This window comes from Sciurus carolinensis, chromosome 2 (genome assembly GCF_902686445.1).
Source record: "Sciurus carolinensis chromosome 2, mSciCar1.2, whole genome shotgun sequence".
NCBI lineage: Eukaryota > Metazoa > Chordata > Mammalia > Rodentia > Sciuridae > Sciurus > Sciurus carolinensis.
In genome coordinates, this window is record NC_062214.1 from 87980810 (window position 1) to 88005347 (window position 24538).

Below are 24538 nucleotides of genomic sequence, written 5' to 3' on the forward strand. Positions count from 1 at the left end.
ACTCTCCTCGAAGCCTACTGGTCTTCCCAATTAAACAGACCTCCCAAATTTATTCCCTGTGTGGTTCTTCATTCATCCTACTTGATCTTTCTCGAAAAGTGCTCCCTTTTCTTTTCTGCCTCCCTGAGCTCAAGTACTACTTTACTCTGAAATCTTCCCAGATCAGAGAAATTCATAGTAACCTCACCATATTCTGGTCTCCTGCTGTACTTATGTCACCTTTTAATCACATGCCACCATGTAGTGGAATTTGCACTGAGTTTTTCTCCCAGATTAGACAGATCATTGAGATAGCAACCTTCTTTTGAATTCCATAGAGCATCAGTCATCTGCTATCAAAAAGTACAAATTTGGGCTGGGGAGATAGCTCAGTTGGTAGAGTGCTTGCCTTGTAAGCACAAGGCCCTGGGTTCAATCCCCAGCACCACAAAAAAAAAAAAAAAAAAAAAGTACAAATTCATTTAAAAATCTTCTGATTGGAATTAAAGGTGGCTGAAAAGATGGCCTGATTCAGGATGCCAAAAGTAAGAAAAAGGGGAAGCAGAGGAGAATGAGGAGGAGGTGAGTTCTTAAACTCACCATACAACCAGAAGTTGGTAGAGTTTTGGAGTGAGTGTGTTGATACTATAAAGGACTAATGATGACAGATAATATTCCTGTATCATGATGCCCACATCATTTGAACATTGCCAGGCCTTTCTGCTTCTTAGGTTCCCGGCTAAGGATTGGCATTCTGGGAGACTTTTCTCCTATTCTCCATGTAGAGAATTTCATGTGATCACACACCAATAATTTGCCAGGAAGGCAGAAGTTAGTTACCTAAAATCTCTCCAGTTTTCTAAGAAAAATGATGGTACTAAATCACACATAGTCCATTCCTGTCTCTGCACTTGAATGTTTACTCCTTTGGACCTTTGGCTAATGATTCTAATATATGCAAAGAAGATTTCAATTAGTGAAAAGAATATTGAGAGTTGAGAGAATAACTTTAAAATCTTGGTCAACCCCTTTAAACTCTATGACTTCACTTTATACATTTATAAAATAAGGATAATATTTATCAAGTCTATGACAGTTATTTTAAGGATTAAATGAGATAATATATATAAGCATACTTTATGCACTATCCACAGAAGAGATAAAAGGATAACATATTATCATAAAAAGCAAGCATTTATTGAGGTCCTACCAAGAGCCAGACACTATGGTAAACTGGGACTACTGAGACATATGAGCCTTGGTCACTGCTCTCAAGACAATGCAAAAGTAACTATCAATGTAAGATAGTTGGTAATGTATGCTGAGGAAGTTATGTGGTTGCTGAATGCTATGAAAATTCAGAAATAGTTTGAAGAGACTAGGGAAAGCTTAACAGAGAAGATGGACCAAAGGTGCAACATGAAGATAGAAGACTACAGTGATAGGTGGCTTCCTGAATGGCCCCTAATGTTTCTCACCCCCAATATCCATGCACTTGGGTGAGTTAAACCAACTGTCCCACTTCTAACAACAGAACAGAATAGAACTAACAAGATATCGCTTCTAAGATTAGGTTGCAAAAGGACCACGGCTTCTCCCTAGGGCACTCTCTTTTACTTTGTGAATCCCTCTCAAGTCACCAGAAGAGACTCACATGTTGAGGAACCACGCCTGCCAGTAACCATGTAGTTGAGCTTGGAAGCGTCTCTTTCTGTCCCTCACCCTTCTGCTCTTACCAATTCTACAAGTCTTCAAATGAGACTTAGAGATAGTAGTCTTGTGAGAGTCCCTGAGCCAGTGACAACTAAGCTGTACGCAGATTCCTGATGACAGAATCTGTGAGGTAAGTATTTGCTGTTATAAGTCACTAAATGTGGGATAATTTGTTATAAAGCAATAGATAACTAATACAAGTGTTATCCAGGTAGTAAGAATGAAGTGGCGATGAATCCAGAATAGACTGAGGACAGATGCTTATGTCTGCAAGGAGACCCAGAGAGAAATAGGGAAGGGGTGCTTTTTTCAATGATGATGGGTACCCGTGGCACTGATCCTCCAAAACTCTGCTTCCCACTACTGAGTGCTGGGATTTGGCCATAACCATGACTTTCATGACTCCCTGTGCACTGTTTCTGAAGTATAACTTTAGTTGTCTTATATTATCCACTTATGCTGGGTACAGATATAAAACACAAACAAGAGCCACAGGGTTTAAAAAAATATTTTTAGTTATAGATGAACACAATACCTTTATTTTATTTATTTATACATGGTGTTGAGGATCGAACCCAGTGCCTTACATGTGCTAGGCAAGCGCTCTACCAGTGAGCTACAACCCCAGCCCCCATAGGGTTTTTAAGCTTAGTACCAAAGTTTAATCTACATTCATTCATTCATTCAGGAGGTCTAATGCAAGAAGGTCCATGTGAGACAAGGCCACTTCTTTGTAAACTCAATTCTAATTTTAATAAATCATCTTTTAGGATGTATTACATAATGAATATTGTAGCAAGCTTTATTATTTTATTTTTTTACCAAAATATCTTTATAATAAAGCATATATAACCTTCTAAAAACTGTAAATAAAGTATCATGTGACATTCAGAGTATAAAACCTGAGTTAAATTAAAATGTTTCCTTTAGGAGTTGAATTTCAAATAACTTTGACTAAGAAAAACCAGAATTACACTAAAATCTAAGACCCTGAAATAACTGTTATGGGTTCAAGCAGAACTCAAATAGAAGTAACCTGTAATCAACTTCATTAGAGTCCAAATTCTGCTACTTCCTGTGCAAAACTTGCTGAAATTAGCAGAAGAATACAATCCAAGAAAAACTGGCCTTTATAGTCATCTCACCTGGGAAGAGAAGTTACTATTTCATTTTATTTACTTTGGACTCTAAAATGGCTATTTTACTTACCATTTGGAAGCCAGAGAAGAATGTAAGTTGTCATTGATAGGAGTCACTAATACATGATGGTTTACAACATCTAAATACTTCTCAATATGAATCTGTTACAGAAAAGTCAAAGTTTAGGCCATTGTGGTGGACTTAAGATCCTTAGCTGAATTACTTCGTTTCATTAGGTGAATGTTCTGAATCGTGTAATTAAGTCAAAAACACAACATGCTTTGTGTTATTCCATGCCTAAGGTATCATTAGGCATCTCAAGGGCAAATTACTTAACTATCCCTTCACAACGTTAATAAACCACCGCAACTCGAAGCTTGAGTGACCTGTAGCACTCTTCACAAATGAAACTTCACAACAGTCAGGGGATTGCTCAGCCAGGTAAATCTACTAGGCGATGCAGACATGGAGTAATGTTTTTCTCTTACAGGGACTTCAAGTAAGCAATGGAAGAATGCATTTGGCCTTCAGGTAACATTATTTAAAATGGCCAGCCCAAAGACTCCAGCTGGGTCCAGCCCTCTTACCATCAGGTAAAATAGGACAATGATGTGCTAGTCTGAAAAGGATACAAAATACACCACATTTCTCACAGCCTCCGGAGCTGGGTGACAAAACTGATTACAAAGTAGAGTGGAAGTCTGAAGTAGTAGAGACACTGAAAGACAGACAACTAGAAGGTGGAGAGGAACCGTAGTTGGAATATGGCCCCAATTGCCTGACACATGCTGATTTCATAAATGAACATCGTCCTGGTCTGAAGGGTGGATCATCTTGGATCATAGGTCTGTTTATAATGATGAAGTCTCTTAACTATTTTATCTCTCTGTCCCCATATTGGTACATTTCTTTAGTTTTACCCACTTGATTATAATGTTACAAAAACAAAGAGCTCAAAATACTATTAGGGAACACTCAACTCATATCTTTTAGAACCCCAGTAAGTCTGCATTGTATGGCTTCTTTTTGGTCAGACACTGTTGGATTGATAATAATTATTTTTTGGACCACATTTTAGGAGTTGGCACTGCAGAATCTTATATTTCACCTTCTTAAATCCTTTGTGGAATCTAACAGGATGTAAATCAGTTAGCTAATAAGAATCATTATCAAAAAAGTCAAAAGACTGTGAATGCTAATGGCCATCCTAAAATCCAACTGTTACAGAATTACACAAGGTCTTCTACACATTTCTTTTTCTCCTTCCAGTATTCTATTTAATACCTAAAGCTTTACTTACTCTTAACCCCAGTTCAGTCCTTTGGATTGCCGTTTCAAGATTCTGAATGTCTAGAGTCTCTCCTTGCTGCTCTGGTGAGAATTTTGTTAATTTATCCTTTAATTGATGAAGATCTTCATGGACCTGTACATGCAAAAAATATAACATACTGAAAGAATGCTCATAGCAGCTGTTTGTCTTACAGCTCTGCAATGGGCTTGAATTGCTAGAGCCATAGAGTTGATTTTATGGTATTCATTGAAGAGGATGATCTCTTATGGTTCTAGGACTTTATTTAGAACATTCCATCATTGTCTCTCTGAGTTTAGGGAACAAAGCTTTAATACAATTTCTGTTTTTCCTTCTCTTATTAGAAATAGAGATAAAACTGCAACTCAAATAGCATCTGCTCTCTCAGGTGATAAAGGTGGGAGATGATAAATTTGTGCCAAACTCCAATTGCTACAGATTGGTTAAGGATAGAAAACAACGCTTCCAGCAAAGAGAGGATCTAGGGGAAGTAGTGCCTTTCAAGAGTATTGTAAATGTGTTGACAGGGCCTGTTGGTTTTCCATCCTATTTGGATCTTCCCTGCTTGCTGCCCTGAAGAAGCAGTTCTGTAGATGTTGGGGCTTTTTGCTTGATGTAGTGAGAAATGAAAATGATCCATGAAGAAAAAGCAACATATGTTATTACTTTAACATTTTCCTTCAGTGTGTATTTTCTTTGGAAATGATGAACATCTCTCCCAACACTCAGGCACCCTCGGAATCAAATGGGCACTATGAAATTACAAAGTGCAAGATTCTTTGCATTCATATTAGAAACTCAAATTCAGATAAATACAGATGGCACCAATTATTGTATGGGCTGCTGCCATAAGAAAAACATTTTGTTATGCAAATTTATGAACCCAACACCTGCTTCAGCAATAGTCACACCAATAACAATCTGCAGACTGGGTTGCTAAAGGCATTTTGAAATGGTTACCTTTTTTCTGTTAGTATAACTGGACTTACACATTGATGTAGCCTATGTTATTGATTACTCTGGAATGTTCCCATGGAGCCAAGTACTGTAATCAAAAGATCAGAATGTGCATCTTTTTACTGACAGGCACCACAGTCTGGCAGACATATCTGGTCATTTGTACTCCACACATACTGTCATGTTAAGCCTTCAGAGCTCACAGATTGATATCTGAACACACTACTGCTTGCTTGTAGGCAATAAGGATGAAGATGTACTTCTTTGGATTGTTTTGTCCCAATGACTGCTTGCAAACTCATTTACCATCTATTGTTTGAAAACATTTGGAAAGTACAAAGAAGCAGTCCAAGGGCAAGGCCTATTTTAGGCCCTCATTTGTTTATTGGTTCCACCTTTTAATGCATTGACTTTCCTACTTGAAACTGCATGTATCTTTCTGTAATCGCGCTTGTGAACTGCTAGGGGGAGTGAAACCAAACTGGATTACTCATCAGGATATCAAAGCTTTTTGTTTTGTTTTGTTTTGTTTTGTTTTTCATCTACCTCGTGTGAAAAACAATGCTTGTTTTGGGTACTGGGGATTGAACCCAGGGGTGCTTTACCACTGAGTTAGTTCTCAGTCCTTTTTATTTTCGTTTTTCAATTTTGACACAGAATCTCCCTAATTTGCCAAGACTGGCTTGAATTTGCCACCCTCTTGCCTCAGCTGGAGTCTCTGGAGTTACAGGTGAGCACCAAAATGTTCCTTTATCAATACTTCTTCATAGAAGTATTGATAATATGAAGTGAGATAACATGTAATAGTCTTGGTACACAGTACAAACTCAATAAAAAGCAGCCAAATATCACTCCCAGCTCTTAATACTTATTATTCACATGATTTCCACATGTATTTTTGAACCCCCTAGTTTCTTTGTCAAGAAGAAAGAAATTACCCTAGTCCTACAAGTTGTTGAATAAAAAAAGAGGTAATATGCATGAAAATGAATCAACATAAGACTTAGGTGCCAGACAGATATGAACTGGAATCCTGCTTTCTCTATTATTGAATTGAACTTGGAAAGGTTATGTAGCCTTTTAGAGGCATAGTGTTTTCATCTGTAAAATAGGATGAAAATAGCTACTTCAGAATAGTGGCAAGAATGAAATAAGCAATGGGGCTGGGGTTGTGGCTCAGTGGTAGAGCACTTGCCTAGCATATGTGAGGCCCTGGGTTTGATCGTCAGCACCACATTAAAAAAAAAGGTATTATGTCCACCTTCAACTAAAAAAAAAAATATATATATATATATATATATGTGTGTGTGTGTGTGTGTGTGTGTGTGTGTATAAAATGAGCAAAACTATGTAAAGTGCTTTGTACAGGGTTAGCCATGTAGGAACAGAACAAACTTTGATTCTCCTCCCCTGAACTGAAAAACCTAGATAAAAACCTATGCGCAAATGATACTCAGTATATGCTTATTGAATTGAATGACCCTTCAATCTTTTTCAAGAGATTTTTACTTTTTTTGCCACATATTTTCTCTTTCCCTCTCAATAACCACCCATCTGTTTGTATAATTACAATAGAGACAAGTACTGTAGGAAATGTTACACTAGACTTGGGTAGGAAAAGAGATTAAGTTCTAAATCTCTATTCTTTCTTCATTTTGGCCCAGCCTACCATAATGAAAATTCACATGTCACTCATTTTCTCTTTCTATAAATTTTCTGCTAAGAGAAAGATTATTATTTTGAGATAGGGGATGGAGCTACTCAATAAGAAGCCCTTGAAAGAGTTAACGCAGCAAAGATTTGCTTTAAAATTTAAAAGAGCCATGGAAACAGACTCCATCTAGTCAGAAGTCAATGAAATTCCATTGTGTTCATCTCTGCTAAAGTCAAGTTTGACTGAATTCTCCTCATTACTTCCAAGTTATCTTCCCCCTCATTCTCTTTTACATTGTATGCTCCTTGCAAATCATACATAGAGTCTGTAAGAAAGATAGAGAAAATGCCCAAATGGCCAAGTTAGCTCCGATATTTCTCAGATTGGTATTAACATACAACTGCTGCGTTTTTGAAACATATATATAATTTCCAAACATTTATTAAAAAACTTGTTTTGACCCCAAAAACCAAAAGACAGATGTTCTCTCTGATATGCAGATGTTAATCCACAACAAGGGAGAGTGGGAAGGGAAGAACAGAAATTCCTTGGATTAGACAAAAGAGAATGAAGGGAAGGGAGGGGGGATGGGAATAGGAAAGACAGTACAATGAATTGGAGTAACTCTCCTTTGTTCACATATGAATACACCACCAGGGAAACTCCACATTGTGTACAACCACAAGAATGGGCTCCTAATTAGAATAAATTATACTCCATGCATGTATAATATGTCAATATACACTCTACTGTCATGTATGTCTAAAAAGAACACATAAAAAATGGTTAAAAAAGCTAGTTTTGATCGCAGGACCAGGTAACCCTTATTGCCCAAACATTTCCTAGTTGGGTCAAACAAACATTTATGAAGATATATTAAAATGACATCACATTGTTGTTAATGAAGAAGAAAAACAAAGCTTACTAATTTAAACAAAGATTACTTCAGAAACATGCCATAACCAACTTAAGGATCTATAGGTACCAGATGTATCACCCTTGGCAAGTTACTTTACTTCCTTGTACTTTGTTTTGTAAAGTGGGCTAAAAATAACTCTTGCCTAATAGAGTTATTGTTAGGACTTAATGAGATCATCTAAAGCTCTCAGAAGAGCCTGGCTTTCAATAAATGTTGGCTATTATTTTTATTACAATGTTGATTGTCATTATTATAATAAAACTTCATTCTGAGGAGTTGAGGAAAGATCCAGACAAAATGCTAAAAATGTCTGAATTATATATAGACTTGAAAGAAGTAGTTAACAGAATGTTGCCTATCAGAACTGTGTGTGGAGATGTTAATCATATTTCCTGAATCAAAAATAAAAACATGGATACATGATTTGACAGTGGGACAGAATATTCACAATTAGCTGTGAAAATCCAAACACTTAGGCATATTTTTTCATAAGAAGTCACACAAAGGGGCTGGGGCTGTAGCTCAGTGGCATAGCACCTGCCTACTATAGTGAGGCACTGGGTTCAATCCGCGCAGCACCACACAAAAATAAACAAATAAACAAATAAAATAAAGGCATTCTGTCCATCTACAGCTACAAAAAAATTTTTTAAAAGTCACACAAAGAGTTTATGATCAGAGCACTGATTATTGTATTTAAATATTTTCCCTAAAGTACTTAAGACATGTTCTCAAAATACCACTTTTACTATTAATTTGTGTCATTCATTTAAAAAATGTTTTCGGTGTAATGCTAAATGTTAGTCCAGCCCCATTCATTTTTGATCAAAGTGTAGATTATGGGAAACTGAACTCATAAAATAATTATCCAGTCATTCAGCTTCTATGGGCCTAACCCTGGACCTAACCCAAAAAAAGAAAGGAAAGGAAAAAGGAATAACAGATTATAACTATAGGGGAACCAGGTGTTCCTTGTTTGCCAAATAGAAGCACTCATAAAGTTCCAGTTAAGAATGAAATAGTATTGATTAAAAAACCAGGTTCACATTAATTTTTCCTTTTCTTCCAGGAACTTAAAGTAGAAATCAGCCTAAAGTTAAAAGAGATAGAAATGTACATGAAATTAAATATTGTTAAAGGTAAGAGCCCAGACCACATCTAATAACATTTATTGTTATACTTTATATGCAATCCTATATTTTAATTCTCATAAGACTCTTTTAGAAGTCTTACAAGGGAGTCTTATAAGGATTAAAAGACTCCTAGAAGGGAGGTAAGATTGTCTTCATTTTATACTTGAGGGAATCTAATATTTAAAGAGGCCAAGAAACCTCTGTGAGATGACAGAGTTGATGAACTGGTAGAATTATTCAATTCCAGGTCATCTGACTCATGCCTTCATACTTAACCATTAACCAGTACATGCTTAATACATACATACATACAAATATATGTCTGTAAATATACAAAGCTAAGGGTTGGTAAAACTCAGTGGAAAAGGCAGGATTTAAATGCAAAAAAGGGGTTAAGGGGAGACTTTCTTTTATACTAGGGATATGTATAGAAAGGGTTTGAAGGCCTGAGGGTGTGGCACAGTGGTAAAGTGCTCGCCTGACATACATAGAGGCCCTGGGTTCAAATCCCAGCTCTACCCGCCGCTCCCCCCCCCCCCCCCCCGCAAAAAAAAAAAAAAAAAAAAAAAAAAAAGGGTTTGAGAGGTGTGCTTGCATTTTCCATGCACATGAGCCTACCCACAGTACTCATCTTTGGTCAGCTTCCTTTCCATAACATGCAGATAATAATAACAGTACTTAACTGATAGTCTTGTTGCAAGGTTAAATAAATTGAAGTATATACAGCACTTAGAATGGTCCATTGATACCTGGTTAATACATTAGCTTTGATTATTGTGATTTTTCTTTGAAATCACCTTTGAATTTATATTTTACCACACAATCTAAAATAGTGACTCTCAAATTTGAGTATGCATTTTTAACGTGCCACATTTCTATATTCGAAGCGTTTATTTGATTTGCAATCTAAGTTATCTTTAATATATTTTTCTTCGTGTTATTAAACAAAAGACATTTAATTTAAGACACTGAAGAAAAGCAGTTTATATATTGCAATTCTCCTTAAATTTCTTATGACTTCCCAATGTCTCTAATTTGCCTCTCCTCCGACCCTTTAAGTCACAGGTTCAAATTTCTCAGAATATAACACTTTTTAAGCGGTGTCACCGTATAAGATGGATTTTTCTGAAGGACAGGTAGGTTCGGGTTGAACGGTTCTACCAGAGGCAGGACGGTAGTGGTGCTGCCCAAGCTGCAGGGTAGGGCACAGGGGGCGTGTTAGGACTCTGGGGTGGCTCTGGGGTGGCTCTGGGGTGGCTCTGGGTGGGCATTTTGGTGAGTCTCTTCCGCCTTGGGGGCGGACTCGCGGCGGCGCCCCAAATGGGTGGCAGCTTGTGAATCGGCGCTGCTGGGCCTTGTTCGGAAGTGTCTCAGCTGGGCGGAACCAAGGGAGGGTCGTTCCCACCTGGATTAAGATGGATCCGATGGGGTCGTAGTTTTCAGACCCCTGAGCCATGGTTAGGGCTGGGGAGGGCTACCTCCCTGCGGAGGCTCGGCCTCCAGCTGCAGAAACCTTCCTCTGGGGGCGGGGCGCTCGTCCCCATGGCAACACCACGCGCAGCCCGGCCGGCCCTATGCCGGCAGTGGAAGGGGAGTAAGAGTGGAGTCGGCGGCCACTCCATTCCAAGAACGCGCTCTTCCCCGTGCGCCTCCCCCGCGCGCCGGCGGTAGTGGTGCAGCCCAAGGCGGAAGCGGCTCCCGGACGGAACCGGCTCGCGAGTGCAGCTATGGCTGCGGGCATCCCTTGTGCGCTAGTCACCAGCTGCTCCTCCACCTTCACCGGAGACCGGCTGGTCCAACGTAAGTAGCGAGGCGCCTCAGCAGACCTGCAAAGCCCCGAGCCTCGCGGGGCGACTGCCCCAGGACTGCGGCCTTGCGCTAGGCCTTGTAGGCGCTTTGGGCCCTGGGCTCCTCCCCTGCGGGGAGGTGCCGGGTCTCCCCAGGTGTCTGTCCTTTGCTCTTAAGCTGTCCTGACCATCCGACCCACGCTACTTACCTTGTGGCTTCTTGTAAAGTGGGACTAATCCCTGCCCTCCCACCCCATCTATTGAGATGGACCTGAAGGTGTCCTGCAAATTGTGCTGAGTTACCCGAGTGTAAGGTGCTAGAATTGTTGATATTGTGGTTTTTGTTGCTCCTCCTCTGCTGAGGTACAGTGATGTTTGCTCTGAATCCTTGATTAGAAGTACATAGGACTTGTTAGCCTTGCTCCCTCCACTTTTAGTAATTAACTGCCTTGCCTTCCTCCTGAGGCGCGGACTCCCCGCCAGCATTAGTTTTGGAGTTCAATATATCTTGTTTTGCTCTCTGGATTCTCAACGTGGTTGTCAAACTAAGCAACTTTTTGTGTGTATTGTGCGCGCTCTTTGCCCAGGCTGAGCACACTCTACCACCGAGATACACCTTATTCCCCAAACTAACTTTTAAACGAAACCCTAGTTCAGGAGATCAGTGTAGTTGCGAAAGTTTGAGAACAGGATCATAGGCCATCACTAACGGGCTCTGTGAAGTTGAATTTGTGTAACTCAGAATTTCTCTTTTATATGTATGGTTTTGAATCAGCACTGACTCTTAGCTATGTAATTGTGGGCAAGTCACCTAACCTCTGCCCTTGTTTTCCTATCTGTAAAATGAGGATAATTTTCACAAGATTGAGCTTTACCCCAGAGGCTGGTATTGCAAGCATTCCTAAATCCTAGGCATTGGTATTTTATCTTTCTAACCCTCAGTTTCCTGATTCCTAGAATAGGGCATATTAACAGATGTTTTGGAAGACAGGTAATGTCACATTTTGAAAGCACTTTGTAAACTATAATACATCATACAATTATGATTCTTCTCTACATCTGTCAAATGACAAAATTAGGCAAGCTGTCCCTCAAGCACAAATATTATGATTTAATTATTGTGATCACTTAGAAAATTCCTTGCTAGGTTAAAAATTTAATTATAGAACTTACTAAATGGTAACTAAGTGCTCTAATCATGCCATTTCCTTTAAACAGTATTCCTTCCTCCACTCTTACCCCTTTTATGGTTTTATTTAAAACAAGTGCATACTCATGTAGTAAAATTTAGTATATGGAGCAAAAAGAAATTGTCAGTTATAAGTTTCATTATCCAAACACAAAGACTGAACATCTCTGTGCATTTCAAGCCTTCTTTCCAATGCATACTTTTGAATGAAGAAATAATTTTCATTAATGTTAATGTAGTGACAAAGTAAGAATAGTTAGTGTCCTATTACTTGAGAAAGTAGTGCATCAGGAAGAGGAAGCTTTTAGGTTCTCTATTTCTCTTCCTTTAAACATCTGATCATCTGATCTATTTTACCACTTTTAACCAACAGTGGGGGATATTTCATAACCAAATAACCAAGTTTGTTAAAAATATACCTAAAGTAAGAATTAGTAGGTTTCTGCTGTGGATAAAGTACATGTATGGACTTTGGGAGAAACTTTTTTTTTTTTTTTTCTTTTTGTCACTCCAAGGCCTTATTTGCAATATTGTGGTGAGATGTCATATATCAACTAAAAGAGACATTACTTACTACCTTACAGTGTAGACCTTTAAAAGAAAGTGAAGGCTCAAGACACTTGAGGAGCTTGTGCAAGGTTATGTATGGAGTGAGAACAAGTGTCTCTGTTCCAGGACTGGAGCTCTTTCCATCTCACATTTATTTCATGCACATTTTACTTTTTTTCTGGAAAAGTGTAATCTGATAAATAGTTATTAAGCAGAGCTGCTACATGCAGTGATGCACACCTGTAATCCCAGCAACTCAGGAGGCTAAGGCAGAGGGATTGTAAGTTGGAATCCAGCCTGGTCAACTTGGTGAAACCCTGTCTCACTATAAAAAGTAAAAAGAACTGGGTATGTAGCTCAGTGGTAGAGCACTCCTGGATTCAATCCCTAGTACCACAAAACAAAGAAAAACAAAACCAAACCAAACCATAGAGCTAATCTCTGTTCCATTTACTATAGCCAAAATGATGACCAAGATACTATTCTTGCCCCCAAGAGGAATGTACTGGAAATGTATACTCCATCTCTGAAAATGTAAAATACTGATATGTAAGTTTTAACACCTTACTCTTCTTCCATGGAAGGAACTTTAGAGAGCTCCTGGAAATTTGTTTGATTTTAAACTATGCATTGCCAACTCAGCAACTATAGGCTGTTTGCTTTCTACATCTGAACAAACATCCAGAACATCTGGAGCAAAATTTTTTCTTTTAGCAAAATGTAGGTATTTGAAGATCTTATAATAATAACAAACATCTGTGTGTGTATATCAGTACTCTTTCTGGATGTGTTTTTGCATCATTTAATTTGATCCTTGTATTCCAGTGAAGGCACATTATCTCCATTTTACAATATGAAGAAACTGGCTTGGATATGTGAGGTGACTTGCCCAAAGTATTTAGGTAGTGATATCTGGGCTATATATTCAAATTCAGAATTTGTATAAACGGGAATGTGTGAATGAAATCCTTAGCAGTCAAAACTATTTAATTTAAGGTGGTGGCTTTGGTGTAAGAAATGATAGGTTTAACCCCTAAAAGAAAGTTTCAAAATATCCTCTTGTTACCATTTGGAATGGTTGAAGTCAACTTAATTCTGATTGAGTGAGGGGAAAAACAACTTTGCCCAGAGGCATTATTTAATATATTAAATATGTTTTTAAAAGAACATTATACATGCCTGATAATCTTTAGGAGTATCTGGATTTTTATTTTCTCAATCAAGTAAACTCAAAGTGGAGACATTTTGCTGGGTGCAGTGGCCCACGCCTGTGATCCCAGCGACTCAGGAGGCTGAGGCAGGAGGATCACTAGTTCAAAGCCAGCCGTAGCAAAAGTGAGGCAGTAAGCAACTCAGTGAGACCCTGTCTCTAAATAAAATACAAACAGGATTTGGGTATGTGACTCAGTGACCGAGTGCCCCTGAGTTCAATTTCCGGGTACAAAAAAGATAACAAAAGTAGAGACATTAGTCATTCCTGTATAGGATTAACATTAAAAATAAAGGATTGTTCCAGATATAAAATTCTATGTTATTGTGTTCAAAAATATTTATATTTTTATATTAAAAATATATTTATGTTTTATGTTAAAATTTATATTTTTATGTTAGGTTGTATAATGCTTCTTCACTTGACTCTGGCATTCTTAAATTTTTTGTGTGTTTATTTTTTGAAAATATAAACAACCTCACTTGTATATTAGAAAAATTAACTTTTTGATTTTGGAATTCAGAAACATTTACCCATAGAAACAACCCTCTGGTCCTCAGGTTTCTAAAACTGCATAATCAGAAAGTTTAATTATATAATTAAATAATTATAATTTAATTATACAATGGATAAATTAAGTTTTGGAGAATTATACAGACAAAACCAGCCATCATTTGTAACATTGCTTCTTTGGAAAACATGCTTTTTTTTACAAGACTGAGAATTTGTTTCTAGGTCTGTCAGACTCCTAAATTTACAAAAAGTTCTTGAAGTATTTTACTGAGGAGAATAGTCTTTATTTTATGTATGTATGTATGTGATGCTGGGGATTGACCACATATGCTAGGCAATCCCTCTAGTACTGAGCTGTATCCCCAGCCCAGGAGAATATTCTCATTTAAAAGGTAGAGGTTATACAACTTAACCAACATTGTCTAACAGCAGAATAGGGCTGTTTGTGTCTTCTAATTTGCATTTTTCCTGCCACTTCTGGAGGTATTTTGAGTGGAGCCTTGTGGTGTATTCTGGGAATAAGTAACACTTTTTGCTTAAGCAAAGTTGTTCATTTTGTTGTGGGAAGGATCTGCGTGTGGTTCAGTTGTGTATGTCCAAGTCTTATAAGGTAGATGAAAGAAAGAACAGGCCAGCAAGGTCTACCACAAGGATCTAGAGTTGTCATCCTGAATGATTCAGTAGGTGGTCACACTAAATTAATGAGTTTAACCGGTAATAGGGATAGAGGAACTGTTTTGTTTTTAGTTCTTTGCTTCATATATTTAAAATTTTCAATTAACACTAGGACTTAAGATTTTTATGTTTATTAAAAGAGAAGTGGATATTAAGACATCAACCAGAGGAGGGAAAGTTTAAATACAAATTCATTCCCTCTCCAGACCGAAAGGGACTTAAAAACATGTCCATGTTACATTCCAGCGCCTGTTTGTGTGTGTATATGAGTGTGAAATTAAAGCTCAGGGAAGCTGTGGTTTCCCAAAGTTGTTCAGCACATTGAAGTCGGGAGCCAAGATTCATTTCCAGCTCCTCTGTATGTACATGAAATATGACCAACTTTTTGGCATCCTGAACTGTATACAGTCAATGTAGAGATAGGTATAGGAAAAAATGCAGATTTTACTGTTATAATAAGAACTTTTAAAACTCTCCAGATAAGTTTATATTTACCCTCTTATGGTTGTTTGAGGCTTCACAGATGCAATGTGATAAGTTAAATAATAAATGAAAACATCTCTACTGGTGTCCCATTTGTTTCCTTCCTTGAGGAGTAGAGAACTTGACTTTTTATGTTATGCTTTGGCCAATTTTTTAAAGATATTTTTATGAATGAGATAATTATAAAGTATTGTCCTTCCAGTAAATTGGGGGAAGGTAGAGAGGAGGAGGAGAAATACCAGTGGAACTGCATTATGTATCAGCCATTTTGTACAAAACCATTTATGATACAGAAAATATTGTATCATCCCGGAAGGTTCTGAACATGTCTAGACTCAAACCTTTATTTCTGGACCATCTAATTTTTTTTTTTTTTTTTTTTTTTATGGCAAAAGGAAAAATATCTAGAAAGTATGCAGTGGTCATTTGGTTTGAACAACTTGCTGCTTTTTGCCCTCAACAAATAATGACAATAAATAATGAAATATGATATAAAATCAGTTTCGTAAGGTTAAAGTATGAAAACTATTTTAAATTTGGCAAGAATGATAACCTGGACATGACATGGTATTTATGTTGGAGCCCGTGCACACACATACCACTAATACAGCTTTAATACTTGTTCAGGAAGCAAGATTGACGTAAGTGAAGGAGGACCAGGACAGTTGTAAAACTCTTAGAGCCTTTATAATGTGTTAGGTTTAGTAACAACTTATTTAGAGTTTAAATTTTCCATGCAGACCTGATGGCTGGTTCTGCATGGAGGTGGAGAGAAGTGTGACCGTGTGGTATAGTCAGTTTTTTTTTTTTTTTTTTTTCTGCTGTGACCAAAAGACCTGACAATAATTTCATAGGAGGAAACATTTTTTTTGGCGCTCATCGTTTCAGAGATTTCCGTCTATAGATGGCTGACTCTGTTGCTCTGGTCCAGAGGTGAGACAGCACATTATGGCAGAAGGATGTGAAGGAAGAAAACAGCTCAGGGCATGACAGTCAGGAAGCAGAGGGAACTAGTTCTGCTCACCATGGAAAAAATATGTACCCCAAAGGCACACCCCCAGTGACCCACCTCCTCCAGCCACACCCCACCTGCCTACAGTTACCACCCAGTTAATCCATTCAGGTGAATGAGTACACTGATTGGGTTAAGGCTCACATGGCCCCATCATTTCACCTTTGAACTTTCTTGCATTTTCTCACATATGAGCTTTTGAGGACATCTTATATCTAAACCCTAACACCATGCTTGGATTAAAGTCCTGTCTGCTCAGAGCAGAAAAATGTGTTTTTTGGTGATAAGCAGCACTGTGATGTTGATGGAACAGAGTTGCCATTTGTCTGAATTCTGCCAGGTAATTCTGTGGGGAGAAGAGTATCTGTGGATTGCACTCTGAGTTCTTTTCTTACTCATCTGACTTTAAGTAAGTTAGCTTCATTCCACAGTGATTTACTGAGTGTCTTTACATGCACCATGCATTGTTCTGAGAACCTGAAATAGTACCTCACTCATTGACATCGTCAGTAAAATGAGGGCATTTTCTCCCAACTTCCATGGTTTTTTATGGCGAGTACAATTTAAATCCTGTTTTAAGTTATAATTTATTGATTTCTGAATGTGTTTACAGAGTTGTGCTACCACTGTTACAGTGTGACTTTAGAACATTTATATCACCCCAGAAGGAAACCTATGCCTATTTGCAGTCTCTCTCTTCATTCCCACCCTCAGCTCTAGGCCACCATTAATGTTCTTTCTGTCTTTATAGTGCTTTCTGTCTTTTTTGCCTTCTCTGGACATTTTATATAAGTGGAATCACATAATATGTGGTCTTTTGTGTCTAGTTTCTTTTAACATAATGTTTTAGAGTTTCATCCATATTATAGCATGTACTTCATATTCCATTTTATGGATATGTTATACCACATTGTGTTTATCCATTCAACAGTTGAGGGACATTTGGGCTGTTTCTACTTTCTGGTTATTATGAATAATGCTGTTGTGAACATTCTTGTACAACTTTATGTATAGACATATGTTTTCATATCTCTTGGGAAAATGCCAAGGAGTGGAATTGTTGGGTAATATGGTAAGTTTATATTTAATATTTTAAGAAACTGCCAAACTGTCTCTCAGAGGAGTTGTACCATTTTACATTTCCATCAGCAATGTATTGAAGGTTGCAATAACACTTGTTTTTGTCTGCATTTTCACTTACAGCTATTCTAGTAAGTGTGAAGTATCTGTGGTTTTGATTTGCTTTTCTCTAATAACTAGTGACATTGAGATTTATTCTTTGTGCATGTAGTCCATTCATATCTTTTTTGATGGAAGGTCTATTTAAATATTTTTGCCCATATAAAATTTTTTTGTCTTATTTTTCTAAGAGTTCTTTATATCTTATAGGTCCCTGTGGATTTATAATTTTTGAATTTTTTTCCAGTTTCTTATTTTGGCTTTCATTTGTTTTAAAATGCAAAAGTTTTTAATTTTGACAAAAGTCTGGCTTAGCATGTTTTCTTTTCCATGATCCTTTGTGTGTTGCCCAGCGATAATATTGCTCTTCTTGAAGGTTTTGGGAGGCTGGGACTTTGGATTTGTTAGCTTTGTGACATTTTTCCAGGTGAACAAATGTGTTTTTAGTCTTTGAGTACAGGGGCTACAGCATAAATGTTCTTCATTAAACTTACTCTGTTTTGGAAAATTCATCTTGGACATGCTTTTCTTTTGGAGTAAATTAGTGTCTACTCCAGATATTGTCATTTTGAGTGGATATTGAAATTTCTTGTAAGGTTTTATTGTGTGATGTTGATTTGTTATGAAAAATTACCATTTGAATATAACAATATTTCATCTCACAGTTGTCCCACTTAGATTTTATACAGTTATTTTTCTGGAAAACTTAACATTCATAGATTATTTTTGAAACACTTAAGATTGCCAAATAATTTTTATGGCTAATAATCAAAGAAGACAGGAAATAGATTATATCAGAAATAGATTTTATCAGTTCAAGTGGAAGACTTCTTTATATGCAGGGGGGAGGTTATAGTTCCAGCCTAATGACTAGTTCCAGTTCTATAAGAAAGAATAAAGCTAACTTTGCATTTCAGAATATTTATTTTGTATCACAGATAAGTCAGGGCAACTCCACAAGGTTTCTTTCCTTTAGATCAATGTTCCTCAGCTTCCACACTGTTGACATTTGGGTCAGCTATGGGGCTGTCCTGGTATGGTAGAATGTTCAGCAGTTTCTTCTTCGATTCATTTAGATGTGAGTAGATCTCCCCACTTGTGACAACCAAAAAAAAAAAAAAAAAAAAAAAAAAAACACCCCAAACTCCAAATGTTGGCATATGGTTTTGTGGGGGGCAAAATCATGTACTCACAGAGAACCACTGCTTTAGATGTGTATGCAGAACTACAATTTTGAATAAGTAATAGTAATAGAATTCAGAGATGTTCCTTCTCCCAAAAAAATAGGGTCAGTATTGGATCAGTGGCCTGTGCCTCTGGAGTTGAAGTGATCTTTGCAGGCAGCCCGTAAACCTTAGAGGCCGAAAGTTTCTGCTTGACCCTCATAAAATACTACTTGGTGTTCTTTCTCTCCTACCAGTGTCTTCAGGTTCTTGTTTGCGTGTTTCTCCTTGGGTTGTGACATCCTCCAGAAGGCAAGCAGATATGCATGCTTGCAAGCACACACAGTTCTTTTAAAATGAAGCTGAGGTGACCAATCCCAGATGACTATTGGGAGAAAGTAAATTTGAAGAAAAGAAAAAGGACCGGATTAGATTTCCTTTGCTTTAACTTTTAAAACTTTTCCACTGTGTTATAAAAAGCCCAAGAGCATGTGGAAATGTGACCAGAGAGAAGGGTGTGTCAGAGAGAGGTAATGAAGTGTTGTAAGCAAAGCAGAATCTCTCTACTATTGTTAAGTCAGTGGTGTGCTGCTTTACCTCAATCTAGTTATTCTTCCCCAGCATCTCAATACTGCTCTTGACCTGTCCCACAGACTGAAAAAAAAACGCTGTGTGTACTTGTACATGGGGGCTGGGTTATGGTTACTCGGGGACTCCCAGATAGGAATTCCTGGCATTTGTGTTAAGTTTTATTTCTAACATTGCAGTTTAACCTTTAAATGCCAATGCAGGCTACCCAGGCCCTTAACATTGCAGCATCGTGGCCTGCTTTTAGTATGTGGGAGTCATCTATTGGTTATAATAACTGCTGTAAAGCATTTGGCATAGCAGTATAACCCCACAACCCCCTTCTATAACATTGTCAGGAAGTGAGAATTATGGCAATGAACTAGTAACTAACTGGTTGCAGTAGTGTGGACCCATTAAAGACTTTTTACTTAAATGGTTAATGAAAACCCTGGGTTTTGTTTTTTTTTTTCCCCTGAATAACATTTTATTCAGTTCTTTTCTTTCATAAAGGCTACTTCCCCCTTCAGCTGACATCAGGCTGGACTGCCTCCTATAATTTTCCTGCTTGCTTTTTCTTTTGTCTCAGTTTATGCCTTGACAATGGAAAAGAAAAATTGGAGAAGGCATATTTTAGGGGGTGGTCAGGGCTGGAAGAGAGGGGCCAGAGCAGCTTGAAGGAAGGGTTTTTTCTTAATTATAATGTGTCCTACTAACCCTCTTCAGTGAGGTCCTCACCTACCCTGAAGTCAGGAGTGCCGTCACGCATCAACAAATGAAGGGAAGAAGGAAATGAACCTTCACTGTGAGGCCCTCCTCTGCGCTCAGCGCCTGCCCTTTCTTACACATTTTCATTTAATCACAACCATTTGAGGAATGTTTTGTCTCCATTAGAGGGATGGGACATAGGGTTTGTGGAGGGCCAGCAATCACATGCAGGTCTCTCTCAGCCCAGGCCTGTGCTGGCTGTTTTCTGTGGCCTTTTCCCTTCTAATCAGTGCTGTCTTCATGGAGGGAAAGGAGAGCAACTTTGGGTCTTCAGGGTAGTGGATGCCATAAAAGACACTCGTAAGGGGTGGAACATTGTGCTGCTTGGCTGTAAAGGCAGTTTCAGTTTGAGAAAGAATAAAACTAACTTTGTATTCTCAGAAGAGTGCTGGTTTCTGGAAAGATCATCTTGATTTGTGGTGGCAGCTGTCTCTTCCCTCAGGACATAGGAAATATGATTTAACCACTGGACAACTTCTCTTTACAAAGGTCATGATTAGTTAAGTATACATTAATTCTATTGGGAGTAAAAGTGTTCTTAATTATTTTATAGCTAAAGAGATGTGAAAAATACAAAACACAGTATCAGTGTGCTTAGTTTAAAATGCACTTGTCATTTTTGGCTGAAGTGCTGAAGTGACAAAGGAGGGGTAATAAAATAAGGGGATGAGATGAGTGTGTGTTCATGCATGCATGCACATAAAAATGGATATTGGTGGTGGTTTGGAGAATTCACCTTAAGTGTGCTTCCTTATTCATGATAGAAAGAGTGTCACCTCTTATTGAATATGAACACTCGAAAGCTTAGCTGCCCCTTCTTTGATTTGCTTATTACCAAATTGGCACTCTCTTGGAAGGAATATGGGTAAACAGGCAGCAGGACAAAGTTGGGCAAGAGAGGGAGGTGTTGGTTTACTAAACTGAAATGTTGCTTTGGCATATAGCTCCCTTCAAATCCCTTGTATGTTTCTTTTCAATAACATTCTGTGGGATGATAGGGGAAATAAATTCACCAAGGAAGCAAGAAGGCATATAGGAGATGCTGGATAATTGATGACTGCTGAAGAATCGTTTCTCAAATAGGGAAAGAGGTTTATATTTGCACTTACAACCGGGGGAAAGGTCTATACTTGCTACTGAAACTGGGTCGAATGCAACTTGTTATATAAAAGCACTAAAAATTAACTACTTTAAGCTGTGAAACCAAGTGTGTAATAAGAGACCTGGCATTTAATCACCTGGTGTTTGCCTCTTAAAAAATTATGTTTTACAACTCTACCAGGTGACTGCCAACAGTGGGAATGAGCCAGGCTGACCTCCATCAGGAGGGGAGTGAAGCTGTTTTTTAATTGTCTGTATTGGGGAGGATGAATCAAAATTCAGTACAATGAAGGGCAAGGGAGATCATAGCAGTTTTCTCTAGGAAGTCAGAATGGCAACAGCAACCACAGAAAGCACAGCAAGCCCTGAAAATCACTGGAACTCTCTTTTGACATAAATACCTGAATGCCATGATCAGTTTCTCATGGGTTAATTGTCCTGAGGGTTCATTGTAATGGCACCTTCATTTTGGATATTATTTTTAGTGGTCCTAAAAGGACGGAGGATGCTTTGTTTCTAAGGGTTAGTTCTGGCTGTGACAGATGTTTGAGTGTGGTCCAGCTCAGATGCTAAGTATTGTACGGTGGTGGTGCAGTAGGAAAGGATGCTGATGACCCGATTTTAGGCTCTTCTCCTTCAAAGCAAGTGCCTTCTGTTTTTGGCCCTCAGTTTTCTTATCTGGGAAATGAGTGAGTTATACGAGCTGATCTCGAAACTTAGCCATGTGCACAAGCATTTGGTGATTTTGTTTTAATTTGAGAAAGAATAAACTTGTTAAGCATTTGAAGCTAAATAAAAAAGACAAGGGAAGAAAGCCATATTTAAAGTAGACATTTACATTTACATTTTTACAATTAAACTCTACATTAAGATATTGATGATGAGAACTAGAACGAGGCAGTCTTTACTCCTCTCTCCCTGGTTCTAATATGGCACAGATGTGATAATAAAGTCCATATGCAGCTTCACTCAAAGTATCTGATTAGACATAAAATGTTAAAAATGAAAAAAAAATCTGATAAGTGAATTGAGTCATCAACTTGTTTTAGGCAGTACAGAGAATAAAACAAAACCCACCCAGCTACTAAAATGTGGGATTCATTTTCCCAGCTTATTGGTTCTATTCCCATCTGGGTTTAAAGAAAGGAGAAAGAGCTGCTGCTTTTTTCCCCCTTCTGTTTTCTTTGACTTTTATTTATTTACTTAAAAAAAAAAAACCTTTATCGAGTTATAATTCACATGTTGTGCAGTTCACCCATTTAAAATGAACCGTGCAGTGGTCCTTAGTGTGCTCACAGAGCTGTGCATCCTCCACCGCAGTCATTCTAGAGCATTGCCATCACCCCAGAAACTCTATGACCCTTAGTAGTCATTCTCCACCATCCTGTCTTCTCTTTCCTGGCCCTGGCCTCAGGCAATCATTGATCTATCTTCTGTTCTTTTACCTGTTGTGGACTTTTTTTTTTCTTCCAACATTTATCCTAACTGTAATTATATACCCTTTAACCAACATCTCCCCAGCACCCCCTCCCTCCTCACCACACCAACTTCTGGTATGCATCATTCTACTCTCGTCTTGTAAGAGATCAACCTTTTCAGGTTGCTCATATGAATGAGATCATGCGGTGCTTGCCTTTGTGCCTGACTTCATTTCACTTCACACAGTGTTCTCCAGGTTCATCCACATTGTTGCAGTGACAGGATTTCATTCTTTTTATGGCTGAATAATACTCCATTTTGTATAGGTATTGTAATACATGTAATTTATGAATTAAGAAATGGCTTATTTGTTAAGTATCATGCAAAAAAAAAAAAAACTAGACAGTATAAAAGTGAAATTTTAAGAGTGTGGCCTGACATTAGTTTGTTCTTTTGTATTTTAAGCATTCATAAAACAACCGTCTTTAATAGATCTAAATATTCTAAATTACAGTAAATAATCCGCCCCTGGGTTCAATCCCCAGTACCCAAAAACAAAACAAAACTTAGTTTGTACTCTTTTTTTTTGCTATTCTCCTTGGTTTACTTTGCCCTCTTCCATATGTACTGTTATCAATATACCCTGGTTTGTGTGCTGGCTGGTTCTCGCAAACATAGCCACATGTTGGTATGCCATCTGCTTTACATTTGAAATGATAGCTTTGAATATAAGGTACACTTTGATCAAGGATTTTTTTTTTAATGAGACGTTTCTATGAAAATGAAATCTTTGATTTTAATAATTCATCTGTTCCTCCTGCTGAATTCCCACTTGAACTTCTGAGCTCCATGAGAGAGATATGTAGCTGATTGCTATGGAATTGATTGACACTAAATAAAAGATTATGACTTTAGGTATAAATGGAGCAGGAAGAACTGCTAATTTCTTAGAGATAGAAAAAAGGATCAGAATTTCAAATACAGGTATAGACCTGTTCATTTAAGGATAACAATTCTGATTTTGGTGAAAAATTTGAAAAAAATTAGTTTTACAACAAGCCTTATATCTAAGGTAAAAATCTCAAATATATTTTAAGTTTTTTTTTTATTTTTAGAAACAGGCTTTTAATTTTTCAGAGGACAATTTCCTCCTATGTAATGAAACTTTACTGACAAAAATGTGTGTACTTTCAAGCCCATGCATTCACACATTTGTGTATTATTGAATGTTATTCCTAGCAGTTGTCTGGGCTGAATAATTTCTCCATGTCTTTATACCAAAGAAAAACCATGGCAGCTTTCCAAATGTGTAATATTAACTCTGAAATTTAAAATTTAACTTGTAGTTTTCAGTGTCATGCTAATTATGAGTTTAAGTCACATTTGACATGTTCATTTTTGTATGCTCTGAAAAGGAGTTTTTGACCATTTTTCTCTATATTCTTCTAAGAACCCATTGGTGGTATGCAGTTTTACTTCCCTAAGCTCATTTTCCACATCTGCATAAAAAAGAGGTTGTGGGTATGGGTATGAGGAATGGGAGTTGGGGCTAGAACAGTTACTGATATCCTTTCCAGTTCTGAATATTGCATGACATGGTGGAAGCAAAATGCTTTAGTGGTTTCATGACCACATCTGTATTAATTTTTTCATCACTGACTTGTTTTCTATGAATTTTCCAATTTTATCTGTGCTGCACATGGATTTCTAAAAGATTCAATTATAACCTAAAACATTTAACTTACATGGCTTTTATACATTTTAAATTTGCCAGAGGTGTCCTACTCAAACAATAATTTGCATTGACTATCAAAGTCTGAACAAGCCTGTACATGAATGGAGTTGGGGTCATTTATCAGTTTCTATTCTTTTGTTCCATTAATTGAATTAATGTCTAAGCATTTAGCCCAAGGAATATCTGTAGCTCTTTTGTTTTATTAATAGCATAGCATTAATCTGTCTTCCTTTTAACAGGCAATAAGAACAAAATAGTTACAGATTCTTGAAGATTCTTATAATTCTCCACCTCCCATAAAATACTTAAGCAATAAGATAAATGCAACTGTCATTCTTTCTCTTCTATTTGTTCTTTACTAGGTATTTAGTTGGATGACTGTTT

At 37.6% G+C, this 24538-nt stretch overlaps 2 protein-coding genes across 4 annotated transcripts in view; one reads left to right on the forward strand and one right to left on the reverse strand.

The window, feature by feature from the left end:
* Iqch (IQ motif containing H) overlaps positions 1-10335 on the reverse strand; it is a 212340-nt gene extending 202005 nt beyond the window's left edge. For both annotated transcript variants that reach the window (XM_047540480.1, XM_047540479.1), the window contains exons 1-3: positions 10210-10335; positions 4133-4255; positions 2902-2993 (exon numbers count right to left, since the gene is read on the reverse strand). In XM_047540480.1, coding sequence (XP_047396436.1) covers positions 2902-2993; positions 4133-4255; positions 10210-10260 — 266 coding nt within the window. In that variant the 5' untranslated portion in view covers positions 10261-10335. The remainder of the gene's footprint in view (positions 1-2901; positions 2994-4132; positions 4256-10209) is intronic.
* Positions 10336-10458: 123 nt separating this feature from the next.
* Positions 10459-24538, forward strand: part of Aagab (alpha and gamma adaptin binding protein) — a 54781-nt gene continuing 40701 nt past the window's right edge. Inside the window, exon 1 of one of the 2 annotated variants that reach the window (XM_047541690.1) lies at positions 10459-10604. In XM_047541690.1, the coding sequence (XP_047397646.1) occupies positions 10532-10604 (73 nt within the window). In that variant the 5' untranslated portion in view covers positions 10459-10531. The remainder of the gene's footprint in view (positions 10605-24538) is intronic. The other variant, XM_047541689.1, reaches the window with a different exon arrangement.